The 19669-nt window shown below is 41.7% G+C and overlaps 1 protein-coding gene across 1 annotated transcript in view; it reads left to right on the forward strand.

The window, feature by feature from the left end:
* TRPC4 (transient receptor potential cation channel subfamily C member 4) overlaps positions 1 to 19669 on the forward strand; it is a 226474-nt gene that overhangs the window by 131315 nt on the left and 75490 nt on the right. The window contains exon 3 of the mRNA XM_063429032.1: positions 7796 to 8314. Coding sequence (XP_063285102.1) covers positions 7796 to 8314 — 519 coding nt within the window. The remainder of the gene's footprint in view (positions 1 to 7795; positions 8315 to 19669) is intronic.

Genomic DNA, 19669 nt, shown 5'->3' on the forward strand with positions numbered 1-19669 from the left:
TGTGGACGGGGAACAGTCTCTATTCTGCTCTGTGTCAGTGTGTATCATGGTCTCTGTGGACGGGGAACAGTCTCTATTCTGCGCTGTGTCAGTGTGTATCATGGTCTCTGTGGACAGGGAACAGTCTCTATTCTGCTCTGTGTGAGTGTGTATCAGGGGTTTTGAGGACAGGTGTCAATCCATATCTGCCGAGTGACCCAATGTAGGGGGAACAGTCCCTATTCTGCTCTGTGTGAGGAGGAGGAACGGGAAATGAGTAGCTCGGCATCCAACCTTGTGCAAATGGGGTCTTTCATGCTGTCGTGCCTGTTGAGGGACCCTCGTATAAAAAGGCTGAAGGAGAACGACCTGTGCTGGGTGTCCACGCTACTAGACCCCCGGTCTCTATTCTGCTCTGTGTCAGTGTGTATCAGGGGTTTTGAGGACAGAAGTCAATCCATACCTGCCAAGTGACCCTATGTAGGGGGAACAGTCTCTATTCTGCTCTGTGTCAGTGTGTATCAGGGGTTTTGAGGACAGGTGTCAATCCATACCTGCCAAGTGACCCTATGTAGGGGGAACAGTCTCTATTCTGCTCTGTGTCAGTGTGTATCAGGGGTTTTGAGGACAGAAGTCAATCCATACCTGCCAAGTGACCCTATGTAGGGGGAACAGTCTCTATTCTGCTCTGTGTCAGTGTGTATCAGGGGTTTTGAGGACAGAAGTCAATCCATACCTGCCAAGTGACCCTATGTAGGGGGAACAGTCTCTATTCTGCTCTGTGTCAGTGTGTATCATGGTCTCTGAGGACGGGGAACAGTCTCTATTCTGCTCTGTGTCAGTGTGTATCAGGGGCTTTGAGGACAGGTGTCAATGTTAGGTGATTTCTGCCCTTTATGGATTAAAAGCAGACTCTGCATCAACTGTGTAATTTTCCATGGGAGTTTTGCCATGGATCCCCCTGCGGCATGCCACAGTCCAGGTGTTAGTCCCCTTGAAACAACTTTTCCATCACTTTTGTGGCCAGAAAGAGTCCCTGTTGGTTTTAAAATTCGCCTGCCCATTGAAGTCAATGGCGGTTCGCCGGTTCGCGAACATTTGCGGAAGTTCGCGTTCGCCGTTCGCGAACCGAAAATTTCGGGTTCGCGACAACACTACTCCACCACGAAAGACTGGAGAGAATTACACTACATTACAAAATGGGAATCAGACCTAGGAGATGGAGTTGACTGGCAGGACATATGGGAGGCAAACTCGAAAACTTCCATCTGTGTCACCATTCAGGAACAATCTTACAAAATCATGTTCAGGTGCTACACCACACCAGTTAAACTGTATCATATGAAAAAAAACATCCACAGATCTCTGTTGGCGAGACTGTGGCACCAAGGGGACCTATAGACATATGTGGTGGAGCTGTCCCAAGGTAACATTGTTTTGGACAGAAGACAGGACGCTAATATCCCAATTACTCTCTAAACCGGTTGACCTTAACCCATGGGCCTTTCTACTTGCTAAACCCTTCGAAGCTTGGCATAGGTTTGAACAACAGTTGTTCAACAAAATCACACTAGCTGCTAGACGTGCACTAGCCCAGACATGGCTAAAACCGACCACACCTCCCATAAACATGGTGCTTCAAAAGCTCAGAGAGACCTATATCATGGACAAACTGACAGCCCAGGTAAGGGGGGTGTAAGGAAACCAAGTGTATTTAAACCTCTTTCGGTAGTTTCCCCCCGAACCGCCAGAGTCTAGAATATATAGCTCTCTGTTCGGTAGCTGCATTGAACGAAATCCATACAGAATAACAGTAAATTCACAAGATAATTCCCTAAGTAAAGCATACGCATTCCAAATAACAGCCAAAGTCCAGGATCAGGATACAAGAAGAACTGAATGTCTTGGCACACCCAGCCTTGTTTTTATTACAGTCTTTTCAAATACAGGACCGCCCACAGGGAGGGATAAAACAACCAATCAAACAACAGTACAACCCAGTTTCCCTCCCCTCTGCCTGGGAGATAGTTGAGTTTCTTACTGTATCTACTCAATTATCTCCCAGCTAAAACCTATACATTTTTCTAAATTTTTATAACTTTATGATTTTTTTATCACACCGCAATAAAACTTATATTTTTATGAATCACACAACTTGGGGACACACATATAAAAAATTTGTATGAATCGGTTGAGGGGTTCCAGAGTTATGAAAAACGTCTCTGTGGACCGACCGCACGCCTGTTTGCATACCCAAGATAGTTTCACAGATTCAGGCTGTGTGGTCGGTCTATTTCTGCCTTAAAAAAACGGCAAAGTCCCATCCGAAGGCGGCATTCGAATAGTAAAACGCGGTTAAACTTCCGCGGTGGTCGTTAGTCGAGTGGCAGTCTATTTCCCATGTAAAAACAGCAAAGTCCCATTCGAACGGGTGTTCGAATGTTCGAACGTGACTTAGTCTCCAGCTGCGGTGTCGAAGGGTAGGGGAAGGTACAGGTCACCGCTGACCGCGTTCGACTGCTTTAAAATGGCCGCCGCCACATGTTCGAATGTCTAATGGCAGCCACTTCGACTACTTCGGTGACTTCGGTACTTCGACGGCTTCGGCACTTCGACTGTATCCGAAGTTCAGTATCGAAGTACCAATCCTTTGTGCAAAACCGTTAAAGGGCCAGGAACAGCAATAGAAGGGAAACATGAGGAACTACCGGATAAGAGGGTAGTTTCTTCACAGGGGGTCAATGAAAACATTCTCAAAAGTTTGAGAAACATGGCAAAACTATTCAGATACACACCAAGGAGGACCCTAGAGACGTCAAGTATGACCCCCACCCCCCAACATTGCCGTCCAGAGACCAACTTTTTCTGATCTATTAATCTTTTTTCTCTTATTTTCCTCTATTTTTCCCTCTCCTTTTCATAACCAGCACCCTCTCATCTCGGCTTTCTTCACTTTATATCTTTTAAATTCTGTTGCAATACCCCCATAATCAGGGAAAGAGTGTCACACCTAATCGATATACAACTTCTCTCTGCCTACACCATGCCTAATGTCAAGTGACATGAGAAGACTAACAATATCAGGACTATGCTTTGTTTCTAAAATATCGTCCCGCAATATGCTCCTAAAATAATACCATTTTAATCTTCTGCCCCAACTCTACATTTGGGACTCCTCAGTACCATGAACAAAGGAACATTACTAGGCATCTGGTTGCCACGTCCCTACAAGTGTTTATAACATAACCACCATCTTAAGACCCAGTACTAACGATTTTGTATACCGTTTCTTCATGTTCAACCCCTGTATATGACTAACTGTACAATGCATGTCTTCACCCTGTATTTTTGCAATATAACTAAATTGAGAAACAGCAAGAAAAACGTTATCATTTATATTAGATTGTAATACTAATGCAGGGTAAATTTAACATAATAACATAAATGTAAAAACATATTGACACGTTCTACAAACTGATAGTAGTCTTAAAGAAATCTTAGGTAATACACCAACAATATTTTTTAGAGGGGCGAAGATTTTAAATACCAAGTAAAAAGCTTTATTAAAGAAAGTAAAAATAAAAGAACTGTTTTTTTTTTACCATGAAAAAGGCTTTTATCCATGTAAAGAGTGTAAAGCAGTACAAATATTTTTTTTAAGAAAAATGCACAGAGAAGTTTTTCATCATAATCCACTAATACTACATATCAATTTGTAAGGTCTTCACTTGTCATTCATGTAATGTCATATATCTCCTCTGGTGTCCATGTCTCCAACTTGTCCAGGATGACAACCCGGAGTTTAAAAATCTGGTTGGCAGAATACATGGGCAATATCCAGAGGAGACATATGAAACACAGTGTGTCTGCACATTTTTCTAATAAACAAATAAATGGTGATCCCTCCCTTTTTAGATTTATGCCATTATATAAAAACTGTAGTGGAGAAGACCATTTTTGTGAATTAAGCAAAATAGAGACCAGATGGATATTTTAAATAAACACGTTATCTCCAAAATATCTTTATTTTGATTTTGAATTAAGCAAACAAAAAAGGTAAAACTTTTATTTAATTGAGAGTTATTTGGGGAAATTTATAGAGGGAAAAATACATTTTTGAAAGGGTTTTTTAAAGAGAATTTATGTAGAATATTTTTTGTAATTTATTGGGACATTTGAGCGAGTTTCTATTGTCTATATATTTTTTTTTTATTGTTAAAAGGTCAAATTTCATCTGTCTGTGATAATGAATCATTAGTTATTTTATAACAATACAGTCAGGTCCATAAATATTTGGATATCGACACAATTCTAATCTTTTTGGCTCTATACACCAACACAATGGGTTTAAAATGAAACAAACAAGATGTGCTTTAACTGCAGACTTAATTTGAGGGTATTTACATCTAAATCAGGTGAACGGTGTAGGAATTACAATAGTTTGTATATGTGCCTCCCACTTTTTAAGGGACCAAAAGTAATGGGACAGATTAACAGTCATAAATCTAACTTTCACTTTTTAATACTTGGTTGCAAATCCTTTGCAGTCAATTACAGCCTGAAGTCTGGATGCATAGACATCACCAGACGCTGGGTTTCATCCCTGGTGATGCTATGCCAGGCCTCTACTGCAACTGTCTTCATTTCCTGCTTGTTCTTGGAGCATTTCCCCTTCAGTTTTGTCTTCATCAAGTGAAATGCATGCTCAATCGGATTCAGGTCAGGTGATTGACTTGGCCATTGCATAACATTCCACTTCTTTCCCTTAAAAAACTCTTTGGTGGCTTTTGCAGTATGCTTCGGGTCATTGTCCATCTGCACTGTGAAGCGCCGTCCAATGAGTTCTGAAGCATATGGCTGAATATGAGCAGATAATATTGCCCGAAACACTTCAGAATTCATCCTGCTGCTTTTGTCAGCAATCACATCATCAATAAATATAAGAGAACCAGTTCCATTGGCAGCCATACATGCCCACGCCATGACACTACCACCACCATGCTTCACTGATGAGGTGGTATGCTTTGGATCATGAGCAGTTCCTTTCCTTCTCCATACTCTTCTCTTCCCATCACTCTGGTACAAGTTGATCTTGGTCTCATCTGTCCATAGGATGTTGTTCCAAAACTGTGAAGGCTTTTTAGATGTTGTTTGGCAAACTCTAATCTGGCCTTCCTGTTTTTGAGGCTCACCAATGGTTTCCATCTTGTGGTGAACCCTCTGTATTCACTATGGTGAGGTCTTCTCTTGACTGTTGACTTTGACACACATACACCTACCTCCTGGCCAACTGTTGTGAAGGGTGTTTTCTTCACCAAGGAAATAATTCTTTGGTCATCCACCACAGTTTTCCGTGGTCTTCCGGGTCTTTTGGTGTTGCTGAGCTCACCGGTGCGTTCTTTCTTTTTAAGGATGTTCCAAACAGTTGATTTGGCCACACCTAATGTTTTTGCTATCTCTCTGATGGGTTTGTTTTGTTTTTTCAGCCTAATGATGCCTTGCTTCATTGATAGTGACAGCTCTTTGGATCTCATATTGAGAGTTGACAGCAACAGATTCCAAATGCAAATAGCACACTTGAAAAGAACTCTGGACCGTTTATCTGCTCCTTGTAAATTGGAGTATGAGGGAATAACACACACCTGGCCATGGAACAGCTGAGCAGCCAATTGTCCCATTACTTTTGGTCCCTTGAAAAGTGGGAGGCACATATACAAACTGTTGTAATTCCTACACCGTTCACCTGATTTGGATGTAAATACCCTCAAATTAAAGCTGAAAGTTTGCAGTTAAAGCACATCTTGTTCAATTTATTTCAAATCCATTGTGGTGGTGTATAGAGCCAAAAAGATTAGAATTGTGTCGATGTCCCAATATTTATGGACCTGACTGTATATACATTTGATATACACTGTTACAGTATAGTTAGCAAGATATTTGTTTGGTTCATCACAAATATTGTTTAAGAAGCAATACACTTTCTTTGTTTTCTGTTATTGCACACTGACCTGTCATCAGATCCCTCATCTCGTAAGAACAGGCATGGGATATGCGGTGCTGGGTTTCACAGTCTCCTGGGTTTCTGTGGCCTGGTGGTCCATGTCTGTATCCCAAGGCGGGGCATAGCATCTGGCCTTGAGAGATGTGGCCAGAGAGATGTGGCTGAGCCGCACATAACAAATGACCCACTGACTGCAATATGCCACAGGTTCTCCAATCCTGGCTAATGATAGAAATTGGAAGCATCTCTGGGAGACTGCCAGGACGCACGGCTTGGTCACCTCTTTTTAAACCTAAAAACTGAGCTTCTGCTTGCTTTTGACCTAACATCTTGAATTTTGACCAGTTACATGCAGACACATATGAATGATGAGAAGATATTATGATAAAATTTAGTCACTAATGCTAGGATTAAAGGGATTTGAAATTTGTTTTAAAGTTTGAGACAATTAAACTAAACTCTAAATTGTAAGCCTGTTTAAGCAGAGTCCTAATCAACCTATTGTTCCTGTCAAAATTTAAAATGGTAATTTATTGTTAAACTCCCTCTTTAATAACGAGTGCTGTGAAAACGCATATAATGACCATAATAATAATTAAAAAAAACACTTCCTTGACTTAAACAAGAACTGTGGAAATGTTGGTATTGTCTATATCATAAAAAAAACCTTAAAGTATTCATGTAATTGAAATATCTGTTAAATATGAATTTATAACTAAGCTGGGGCTGAAAGGTCTTAAAGTTACAATAAACTGAGCTTGGGATTTATGGGAGGTGGAATAAACTAGTTGTAATTTAAAGGGAAACTCCAGTGCCAGGAAAACAATCCGTTTTCCTGGCACTGGAGGGTCCCTCTCCCCCCCACCGCCCAATCCCCAGTTGCTGAAGGGGTGAAAACCCCTTCAGTCACTTACCAGGGGCAGCGACAGGTCCCACGTCGCTGCTTCCTCCTCCCCCGCCGCTCCTCCTTCTGGTTACGTCGGCCGGTGGGCGAGACTGATCTCGCCCGCCGGCCGAGGAGACCTAATGCGCATGCGCGGCAATGCCGCGCATGCGCATTAGCGCACCCCATAGGAAAGCATTGAAAATGAATTTCAATGCTTCCCTATGGGGAATAGAGCGACGCTGGAGGTCCTCACACAGCGTGAGGACGTCCAGCGACGCTCTAGCACAGAAAACCTGTGCTATGAAGCAGGAAGTGTCCTCTAGTGGCTGTCTAATAGACAGCCACTAGGGGAGGACTTAACCCTGCAAGGTAAATATTGCAGTTTTAAAAAAACTGCAATAATTACACTTGCAGGGTTAAGGGTAGTGGGAGTTGGCACCCAGACCACTCCAATGAGCTGAAGTGGTCTGGGTGCCTGGAGTGTCCCTTTAACAATTTTAAAGATAACTTGAAAACCCAGCAGACTCGGAAAATACAGCACCATTTTTAACGATTATGAGAATATGTGAAAACATGGACATAACTAAATACGCATCTGGAACTGTGTTTTATTTATTAAACATCTGTTTGCTTGTTTCTCTTCAGTTATCTTCCATCGAAATGTCTCGTGATCTCATGCTAAACTGACTTGAAATATACACTTGAAATACATTTTCATCTTAATTTCATGTTTTTTTTGAAACTGCTAATGGATTTAAATATTTATCTAAACTTTAAAACTAATTAATGAAGCATTGTAATATTTTAAAAATAATTTTTTTCTTAAATTGAGAATATAACATTTTCTTTTACTTTTTTACTTTTTTTTTTTTTTTTTTTTTTAGGAGTTCTTGTCCTAATATATCTTTCATTGTTCTTCTTTTGTACAGGTTCCACCAATACTTCTAGATAAGCAGTTTTCAGAATTTACACCGGACATCACACCGATAATTTTGGCTGCTCATACAAACAATTATGAAATTATCAAACATCTTGTGCAAAAAGGTGTGTCTATACCAAGACCGCATGAAGTTCGCTGTAACTGTGTGGAATGTGTGTCAGGATCTGATGTGGACAGTCTCCGGCATTCTCGATCAAGACTAAATATCTACAGGGCACTGGCAAGTCCTTCTTTAGTAGCACTGTCAAGTGAAGATCCATTTCTGACAGCTTTTCAACTGAGCTGGGAACTACAGGAATTAAGCAAAGTGGAAAATGAGTTTAAATCAGAATATGAAGAACTGTCAAAGCAATGTAAGCAGTTTGCTAAAGACCTTTTAGATCAGACAAGAAGTTCAAGAGAATTAGAAATTATTCTAAACTATAGGGATGATGGTGGACTTTTGGATGAGCAGAATGGAAATGACCTCGCTCGATTAAAACTGGCAATTAAGTATCATCAGAAAGAGGTAACGCTTATAATTCTAATGTGACTGGTTTTGTTAATAAAGTATAATATGCAAAGATAGATCTCTAGTCATGTTTAAAAAGTGCAACTCAATTAACCCTTTGGCACACCAATCTTGATCTTAAAATGATCCTTTTTTACCCTATTCCTGGTTATTACAGTACCATAAAACTATAATTTTAATGTTTATTTATTTTAATAATGCAATAGTAATGGAATTTCTTTTTAAATCCTTTTTTTTTTTCATTGTGCACGAACTTGACAAGCAGCCCGGGTGCACCACAACAGCGTCTACAGGGTGGATTGATAAACATTTGCATCACACTTTGTGGTTTTTGTTTGATATGCACATTTTTATATTTTGTACAGTCAACAGTTTAACAGTGTTCATGAGTTGTATGTGTGTGAGCATGGTCGTTACAAGCTATGTGGTTGTGTCTAAGTGGTTACACTTTGGTCAAAAGTGGTATGCCAGGCATGTAAACTTGGTTTGTAGTGTGAACTAGCTAATGCAGTAGGTGCTGCCGGCTAGGAGCGTCAGTGTGGTAGGGCAAGTTGGCCACCACTGCTTAACCCTCTCCGCAAGTGGTTCAAGTGTGTTGAGAGCCCATTGTGATGTTCGGGAAAAGGGCGCTGCGTCCACCAGCATAGCTGTGTCGGTGTTAGTGGTAGCAGTGTCCTCCAGTGGGAGTAATGGAATTTCATATATAATATGCATTTGCACAATTACTGTGGTATGCGTAGATATTGCTTTCCTTATTCATTTAGAAAAATAAATTATCTAATTAGAATTGTCATTACCCTAATAATTAAGGAAACTGTACTTTTAAAATGCATTTCATGCATGTCATGGTGGAGAGACATCTCCTGACCGAGCTCCTACACTATTTCCATAAAATAAGCATATTCTAGGCCCTTCTGGCTCATATTGTGGCAAAAAGCCCTTGCATTATTAGACCCTCACTTAGGGGCATCACCGTAGAGTAATCCGCCACACGACTAAAGCTTGAGTACTTCACATTCAATCATGCGGCCTAGTGCGTTCAGTGCGGGAGAGGCGACCGATTTCCACCTTCCGAGGTGCATAACAGCTCTCCAGAACAAGCAAATTAAACAAGCAGTGACTTACCCATCATGGCGGACACCGCGTGTTCCCACAGCCTAGGCACAGACCACATTGATATTTCAGCCAGGCTGACAATCATTTTTGAGGATTTTTGTCAAAAGCTGGAACAGAGAATGCACCAACCTGACCCACTACAAACAAGCACCTACTCATCCAGAGTGCCATCCCATCCTTCACATTGGGAGTTCTCAGCCCACGAGGTAAAGTAGGCCCCAAAATGGTGGAGATGCAAGCTCCATCCCTTGCCTCAGCATCGGTCGACACAAGAGAAGAAGCCCTTGCAGTTCATAATGAGATCTCAATGAATGTCAGAGGTGCAGCGGAGAACCCAGATACCACCAGAGCTACTGTACCCGCCAGTTTTCATGTGGGCTTAGGGTCCCAAAGAGAGCCTATATATTGCAGGACTGTGTTCAACCCATACAGGGTGTCAGGTGAATCAGCCTTTCGGAGGAGGCCCTGATGAACTCCTAATCTCTTACCTTCTGCAAGTTGTTATATTCTACTGTGTTCTACTTTTCCTTTTTTTTACGGTCTGCTGAGACTTGCCTTACATATTATTATCCTCTCCTATCATAATACTTACCTGGGCACCTTCCAGGGTTAACTCTAATTAAGCTACAAACTGTTCTCTTGTTTTCACTATAAAAACAAAATGTCTCGTGACATTCTGGGCTCAGATTTAAAGCTTGTTCTTACTTATTATATTATACCTCAAATGTCATTATTAATCTGTGTAAGTAATCCTGCACTTCAAAAATAAAGAATAAAAAAATATACATATTTCTTCAATTTGGAATATTAATGATTTCTAGTAAAACAAATCAATATCTCTGCTAGGCTTAATATCAAATTCCATATCTAGTTCTGTGCAAATTATAACATTTAGTATTTTTTACATGTCTTTCATAGAATCTGTGGTATGACTGTTCAGTTAATCAACGTTGATACTATTTATATCCATGTTTATTAAAACTATTTATAGTCATTTTGCGTACATGGCGCATGACATGTTTCTAAAATAATTGGTTACTAATCGCTTCCGCTTTAACCATACCCAGTGACATTTGTATTGTAATAGTAATTAGCGTCATTGTTCAAAGATGGTTTTCAACTAATCAGAAATTACTGTTTAATCAATAGACTTAAACATTTTTTTTTTTGTGTAATATATTTTATTGGGTTTTCCAATCCATATACAATTTACACATTTTCAGAACACAAGTGAAACAATTTGAGCAATTATCACAGGATAATATTAGCTTGGTACAGAATACGTTCATACAGTTACAGGTGAAAATTATTAACATAAGAGGGTATATCGCATTCCCTGTGGTATCTGATGTTTACAGGGTGCCATGCAGGTGGTTGAACAGAAGCTCAATTATTAAAGACTCATTTTCCTGTTATGACATCATCCTCTTACACCTTTGTGCGAACGTTATGTCAATCTCTATTAGCGTTCCTTAATCTATTGTGAAAATGAACTAGTGAATAACAATAATGAGGGGGGGAGGGGGGCGAGGGGTGGACCAGGGTGTCAGGGGGGTGTAGGTCAGTTCTCTATCAGGGATACACGCGTTATTGGAACCACTTAGTAATTTACTCCTTTGGATGCTTGTCTCCAGGCATCCCATTTCTTCCACGCTACCTGCCAGAACTTGTTCCCTGCCTTCAGCTGCCTTGCTGCTATTTCATAAGATTTGGTGATTTCCACCATGTCTAAGCACTTACTAACATCTGGAGTATTTGCGTTTAGCCACATTTTACTTATGGATGTGAGAGCTGCGATTATTATATGGTAGATGAGATATAGGTCTGCTTTTTGTAGGTCTTGAGGTAGCGCTAATAACAGGAAGGTTTCTGGGGAGAGTTGTATGTTATTACTTATAGATTTCTTAATGGTATGTGAGATGCCATTCCAGAAAGGTCGTAACTTTGGACATGTCCACCATATGTGGAGCATCGTACCCGGCTCTCTAAGACACCTCCAGCAATTTCTGGACTTCCGTTTATCATATTTGTGTAGTTTGTTTGGTACCATATACCAGCGGTATAGTACCTTCCTACTTGTCTCTACATGTGACGTGTTTAGTGTGAGATGCTTGTGAGCCTGCAGAATTGTCGACCAGGCTTCATTGGACTTGTCCATGTGTAGTTCTTGCTCCCAAGCTCGTACAAGGGTAAAGTTTTAGGTGGTGTTTGGGTTCTAGATAATTTATATAAGAGAGATAGTAGCTTTTGCGGTTGCTGGTTCGCTACACATATTTTCTCTAGTGGTGACAGAGGGGGTCCCTGTTTGTGTGTATTGTCTGCAATGGCATGTTTCCGCACCCACGAGTGCAGTTGCAAATAGGTGAAGTAGGCTCTTTGGGGCAGACCAAATGTTTTAGAGAGCGAGTCATAGGTTAGTAGACGGCCTTCTGGCATAATCTGGGATAGGCATTTGATCCCGTGGTCATACCACAGGCCAGTATCGAATCCGGGGATAAGTACATGGAGTGCTTGTGTTTGCAATGCTGGGGATATATAAGACACCGGGTAATGTTTTGTTACATATTTATCCCATGCCACGAGAGTAGCCGTGGTTGTAGGGCAAGCGTTAATGTATTTTGGCCTTTGATGTTTCGGGATCCAGGCCAGGGTGGGCAATGTCAGTCCACCTGTGTTTACCCTTTCGATCTGGTGCCATGGTGGCATCGTGATGTGGTGGAACGTCCCTATGAGGGTGCTCATGAGGGCCGCTATGTAGTAACTCATGATTTCTGGTACTCCCATCCCCCCTTCTTTAAAGGGTTTATACATGGTGGTCGCTGCCACTCTAGATTGTTTACCTCCCCATATAAAGCTATTAAGCAAGCGTTGGGTTCCAGTGAAAAAATCCTTTGGCAGGCAGATTTGGAGCGTCCTGAACAGGTATTGTAACTTGGGTAGTATCATCATTTTTACTGCCGCTATCCTGCCTGTAAAGGAAACATATTTACCCTTCCAACCGTGTAGCTGTTGTTTAATATTATGAAGTAGCGGAAGATAGTTTGCTTTATACAGCTTCCTAGTTGTTGGTATAAGGTGAATCCCTAGGAATGTCAAATGATCCCATCTCCAGTCATATGTGTATTTATTTTGTAGGTTAGTGAGTTGGTCCGCCGTGAGGTTAAGGCCCATGGCTTGCGTCTTACTAACATTAAGCTTGTAATAGGAGCATTGACCAAATTGTGTCAGTATGTGTTGGTGTGGCAGGGAGGCGTCAGGGTGTGATATGGTAAGCATCACGTCGTCGGCAAACAGCGTGATTTTGTGCATTGTCCCCCCTATTTTTATCCCCGAAATGTCCGGAGAGTCCCTTATACGCTGTGCTAGGGGTTCTAGTGCTAGTATGTATAAGAGTGGGGAGAGCGGGCAACCTTGCCGAGACCCGTTGGAGACCTGGAATGATTTGGAAACGAAGCCACCATTAGCTATTTTCGCTGTGGGTTTATCATATAAAGCTGATATCAGTGCTACCAGAGTTTCCGGGAAATCAAACTTCCTCAATACAGCCGTCAGGTATCCCCAGTGTAGCCTGTCGAACGCTTTCTCCGCGTCTAACGACAGTGCCACACTGGGTTCTCCCGATGTTTGGATGTTGTGGAGAATGTTAATCAATTTTCTAGTCCCGTCTGAACCTAATCGGCCTCGTACAAACCCCACTTGGTCATCCCGAACTAATTTGGGGAGAAGTGTACCTAATCTATTGGCATAGATCTTGGGTAGTATCTTTAGATCTGTATTTAGAAGCGAGATGGGTCTTAAATTCTGGCATTTGTGTGGCGGTTTTCCAGGTTTGGGGAGAGTGGTTATGTGAGCTAACAACATCTCTTGCGGTATTTTGCCTGTTTGAATGATGTCATTGTAGAGATTTTCTAATAAGGGGGTTATGACGTGAGAGAAGGTTTTATAATAGGCGTTGGTAAAGCCGTCTGGGCCTGGGGATTTACCTTTCGGAAGAGTCTTGATAACTCCCGCTATTTCAGTCTGAGTAATGGGTTTCTCTAAGAAGGACCGGTCTGCTTGTGAGAGTTGTTGTGTGTTTGCGTCTGCTAAAAATTCATCTATGTCCGAGGGAAGTGGTTGATATGTTTGATCATCTTTTTTGAGGTTGTATAACGCATCATAATAGTCTGCTAACATATCGTTAATGTCTCGGGGGTTGTATACCTTATTTCCCATTGGGTTGATGAGAAACTGTATTTTTGAGTTCAGTCTTTTCTGCCGTAGGAGGGTTGCGAGGGCCTTCCCCGCCCTTGTCATGCCTTAACTATGGTATCCTCTTACTTCCTGGTTCCACGGAGCCTAGCCACACCCCTTTATGACACGGTCTGCCTATTTAATCTGACTGCACCAGCTGATCTAGGCTGGATTATTGAACTACGTTCCGTACTCACGAACCGGCTACAACTTCGTTGTGAAAACCTCTGTTACCAGACCGGACTGAAAGACTGCAAGTTCCCTTCACCTCTCCTCATCCACAACTAAAAGCTTAACACTCTCCATCCAGGATAAACGCCTCTGAGGAGATCTCGGGAACCAGTGTTCTATGTGCCGGAAGCTAAGTAAAATCTCTGTGATAAGCATTGCATCTCAAGCTGTTATTTCCTGTCTCCAAAATCCTTCGATAATACAAAACCGTTACAGCTAACTTCAACTCATACTTTATCTCAGTTAGCTGCATCTGTCTTGCTTCGGTTAAAGTCTATGGAACAGCTATTGTGACTGCTTATCACCTAAACCGTTGATTCTACTAAGAGACTCTTTATTGATTCAGTGTCTGCAATTTACTATCGTTTACTCCTTAAAGCTACAGTGCCTGTAATTGTGGACTTCAGTTTTCATTTACTACTTAAAGCTACAGTGCCTGTAATTGTGGACTTCAGTTATCATTTACTACTTAAAGCTACAGTGCCTGTAATTGTGGACTTCAGTTATCATTTACTACTTAAAGCTACAGTGCCTGTAATTGTGGACTTCAGTTATCATTTACTACTTAAAGCTACAGTGCCTGTAATTGTGGACTTCAGTTATCATTTACTACTTAAAGCTACAGTGCCTGTAATTGTGGACTTCAGTTATCATTTACTACTTAAAGCTACAGTGCTTATAATTGTGGACTTCAGTTATCATTTATTACTTAAAACAACAGTACCTGTAAATTGGAATTAAAGTCATTACCTTTTACTTTTTATAATAAATATTCAAACTATACGAAATCTGCAGTTGTGTTCCTTCATAACAAATGTTTAGACGTGACAGCCCTATTCCCTTGTGTGTATGTTCGGAGTTGTAGTCTGTGGGATATAGTGGCTGACGTGTTGACGTGAATATCATTTAACTGTTTTTTAATTTGGTCTATGCTCTGCTGAGTAGGTGTTGATGGATTTGTCATGTGCTTGGATGTTTCATCCCTGAGGCGTCTCATAAGTGTTATATAGTTTGCCTTTGCCTGCTAAGTAGGATGCCTGGCTGATCAGAAGACCACGGATGAAGGCTTTATGTGTCAGCCACGTCGTGGCTAGAGAGACGTCTGGAGTGTGGTTTATAGCGAAGAACGATTCAAGTTCCTCAGTAAGTATAGTGACAAAATCAGGGTTGTGTAAGAGAGCATCATTCAAGCGCCACGGTGAGGCTATGCAGGATTGGAATTGGTCTGGTAGGGTTAGTATCACAGGCGCATGATCAGACCAAACTATATTACCTATTTCACTGCTTAGGGCAGTCGGTAGTAGATCACCTGAGACAAATATAAAATCGATTATAGAGTACGTTTTGTGTACTGAGGAATAAAAAGTGAATTCCCGATCATTCGGGTGTTGTGCTCTCCACACACCATATAAGTTATGCTCCATAAGGATTTTTACTAATGTCGCGGCCCGTTTGCTTAGTGTTTTGCATCTTGAGGACTCAGCTGTTTGCGTGGTATCCAGCCTAGGTTGTAAGGTGTGATTTAAATCACCGCACAGAATTGTGGAGGAGGGGTATGCCTGGGGAATTTTATGTAAGACTTTCTGGAGAAAATTCCTCTGGTCAGTATTAGGGCTGTATATCCCCACTAACGTGTATAAAGCATTATTAATTTTACAGTGCACAATTAAGTAACGGCCTTGTGTATCTTTTTTAAGATGCAGGAGTTCAAATGTGATAGTGGCGTGAATTAGGAATGATACACCTCTTGATTTGGATGAGTTAGTAGAGTGGTATTGTATTGGGTACTCTTTGCTCGCAAATGTGGGTACCCTATTGTGTACAAAATGGGTCTCCTGCAAGCATAGTATATCAGATTTAGTGCGTTTCGCGTCTTCAAGAAGGAGCCTCCTTTTGTGTGGTGTATTCATGCCTCGAGTGTTAATAGTCATTACCTTCAACATTTGTAGTTAGGTACAGAGCAATGCAGTAATAATAATGTGGCGTTAGACTGGTTTCCCCTCCATACGAAGGGAGGGACCTTTGCAATAATTGTCTCAACAAATGAGCTAGACACGGCATAAGCCCAGTTAATGTTAGCGGTATGGACATAGGAAAGTGGTGGCATTGGGCAAGTTTCGAATTTGTCCCTGTGAGATTGTATTTCTGATCCCTGGTGACTTGGGGTGGGGGGTATAAACTAGGGAAAGAACTTATAACTATATACAGAGTGTCTCGTGTGGAGACAGTATGTGGGTGTACCACATCTGGGGAATGGAAGAGAAAACTCTCTACCATAGCGTGGCTATTGGGCACCAATGTGTACCATATTGGGGTGCATCCACAAAGATAGACTACCTTGCGGTATGGTGTCTCATCTGATGCTTTGACACCGGTGTGGGGTGGACTCAAATAGTCCTTAGCAATTAGTATCTCCCATCAACAAGCTCTGATTAACCATGTGCTGCTGTGGCAGGGGTACCGATCAGTTTCGGGCTCGGTTTGGGCCTACCTTATTGTAAAGCATAGTATCCTGCAGTTTCCCCGTCCTGGCATTAACCCATATGCAGGTAACAGTGTACTCATTGCAGTCCGATTACAACTCCTATCACTAGCATCCTCCTCCCTCCATCAAAACTCTCTACATAACATTCCTACAATACAACATAGTCCATACAGCTAGGGAGCCTGGGTCACAGGTCCCCTTTACCTTATGGGCATACATAACCCCGTAGGGTCATAGGCAGCGGGCACCGTCCTTTAACTCTGATCATAAGTTCAGTTTGTGATGCGGGTATCCTGCCCTGCAGGTTTGTACTCTCAACCTCAGATGCGAGTGGTATTTCAGGTGTCTTGTTCTTCAAGGCTGAGGGTCGGAGAGATGGTCTGGAATGGTCGAGCATAGGGGCTCATCTTTTCGGGCAACAGTGCAGACCGGGCCCTCCCGCGATTTGCCACTGCTCTGCGCACGCTTCGTCACAGTGATGGCGGAAGGACTCGATCCGATACCTCAGGGTCACACCAAAAAAAAAAAAAGACAAGGTGAAAAAGGGAGATTAAACTCCGCACAGAGTCGTTATTTACATGGGCCCTCCAGCTAACTCTTATTCGAAGTTGGTGGATGTTCATAATGCTCATTTATTACGTTGTTTCTCAAAGTCCATGCTCAGAAAGGGATGAGTGATCTCAGACCAGTAGTCGTCTGGTTTAATGCTTGTCATGAGGCTTTTCCTAGTCCCGTTTTAATGTGCCTGCTTGGCGTGTGGAAGTGGTTACCGGCTCCACATGCAGGTCCCAGGCCAGCAGTTTCGTCACTCCCTCCGCGGGAGTGTTCAACACCGTCGTGTTACCATCTTTTGTGACTATCAATTTAGTGTGGAATCCCCACCGATACCGAATGCCATGCGACCGCAGTGTGTTGGTCACTTGGGAGAATTCCCTCCTTTTCTTGAGAGTGGCAGCCGACAGGTCTGCATAGATTGTGACCGTGGGATAATCTGTCGGGGGTTTTGCCCGTGTTCTGCTACTTCTTAATATATGTTCCTTGATATGGAAATAATGAGCCCAGAGTAGTATGTCTCTGGGTACAGTCTGCGGAAGGTGCCGGGGTTTAGGGATGCGATGCACCCTGTCCACAAGCAGCATGTCTGCCGGTATTTCTGGAGCGTGAGCGTGTAGCAGATTTCTTACATAGGCCTGTAAGTCTTCATTGGAGACATCTTCGGGCACTCCCCGCAGACGGAGATTGTTCCGACGTGAACGATCCTCCATGTCTGCTAGCTTGTCCTCCAGTCAATTGATTTCTGCAGCCATGCGTTCCACGTTTGTGGCCAAATCATTGTGGGCCGTGGCGAATTCGTTGCACTTGTCTTCCATGTGCGACGTCCGCTTACCCAGTTCTTGTAGGTCCTTGCATAGTGAATCCGCCGTGTGCTGCCATGTGGTGATAAGCTTGTTGGAGAGAGTCTCCAGGGCCGCAGTCAGGTCGGCTTTCGTGATTTGTGATGTGTCTTGAGCCGTTGTCTGGGCATTAGCTTGTGCAGTATCGTCCATTTCAGGATTCATAGGTTCCGTTAAGGCCTGCGCCGCCAGAGACGCAGGAGATGGTTTCTGGCTGAAAAAATTTAGCTTGTCCGGTTTCGCCGAGCTCCTCTTGCTCTTGTGCTGAGACATTGCTAAATAATAGTGGTGGATGCTGTTTGATGTTCTAGGATTACATTAGATTTGGTGTCCTGATCCCGGAGCAAATTTTCATGCGGCCATCTTGCTCCGCTGTTAGCCACGCCCCCCCGACTTAAACATTTTACAAACTTAGTACATCTGTAACAGCTTTTCACATCTTATAGGGAAACGATAATTACATTGTTTGTTTGTGTGCATGTTTAGTGATCCAAGGTCAATGAACAAAGATCTTAGTTGTCATCTGGCTTATACTGGAATCTCAGCTGAAAAAAGTTGTTTTTGCAATTTTTTAATCAAGCTATTCAAAGTTGAGAATGGAAGGAAAACTACCGACATACAATAAATTAATAAGTGACTAGGGAAATGGGAAGAATGCTGTATAGATGTACAAAAGGGATGTGCAAGTCCTAACGAGGGTCAATTTGTCTTTATTGTCCTCTATTAAGTTCCGGGTGTAGACTTTTGAGTTTGGGGCAGATTTTCCATGATTTTAAAAAGTCAGATTCCACGTAAAAAAAAATATGCATAAAAAAAGTAAAAAAAAAAAAAAAAAAAGCTACAGTAAAGCTTAGATGGCCGTTTTCTCTGAGAGTACACTCAAATTTAATTATCTGTGCACATCAAAGGTAATGTGGGATGGGTAATGTGTGTGTGTGTGTGTATATGTATATGTGTGTATATATATATATATATATATACAGAAATTCCTAGCACTCTAGCCCCAATAGTGTTTAAAGTCAATAGTAGACTATTACTTGCCGGGTGCTCGTTTTCAGGGGATGATAATACAAACAATGATCTGGAACTGCACTCACGGTCCTTTAAGTTGCAAAAAAAGTTTTCCTTATTTCATGAATACAAAAATCGACGTTTCGGTCCGCACAGGGACCTTCCTCAGGGACCTTCCTCAGGAGGGTCAGTCCATCCTGAGGAAGGTCCCTGTGCGGACCGAAACGTCGATTTTTGTATTCATGAAATAAGGAAAACTTTTTTTCAACTTAAAGGACCGTGAGTGCAGTTCCAGATCATTGTTTATATATATATATATATATATATATATATATATATATATATATATATATATATATATATATATACAGTTGTATTTAAATAATTCTACCCCCACTGAAAATTAGGTTTATTGTCAAAATTTACAGGGCTGGGCTGACAGTATCCGGGATGTGGAATAGTACCTGGGTATTTTTATTGTCAAAATTTACAGACTTTCAGATGTTTGCAATGAACAAATCAAACAAAAGCAATTGAAATACTTGTTTGTGAAGGGCGATGATCTCATCTCTTAACTTTTTGGACCATTTTTTTGAGCCATATTTCTAACATGCAGTCAAATCTGACACTCAACAAACCCCTAGCATGTTCAGGTATTTCGAGTGTTCTAAATCAAGCACATCTGGTGCAACTAATGAAGCCTTTGATTAATTTCATCAAGTATGCGTGAGACAACACCTGTTTGGCATATTTGTGCTGTTGTGAGGGATTCTATTGATGGGGTAAATCATTTTGAGACTGGAGAATTCTCTATATGTTGCATTTTCAGTTTAATTTATTTGGGGAAACCACTGGAAACATTCATTGTGTTAAGCTATTTCA

Source organism: Pelobates fuscus, chromosome 1 (assembly GCF_036172605.1).
Source record: "Pelobates fuscus isolate aPelFus1 chromosome 1, aPelFus1.pri, whole genome shotgun sequence".
Lineage (NCBI taxonomy): Eukaryota > Metazoa > Chordata > Amphibia > Anura > Pelobatidae > Pelobates > Pelobates fuscus.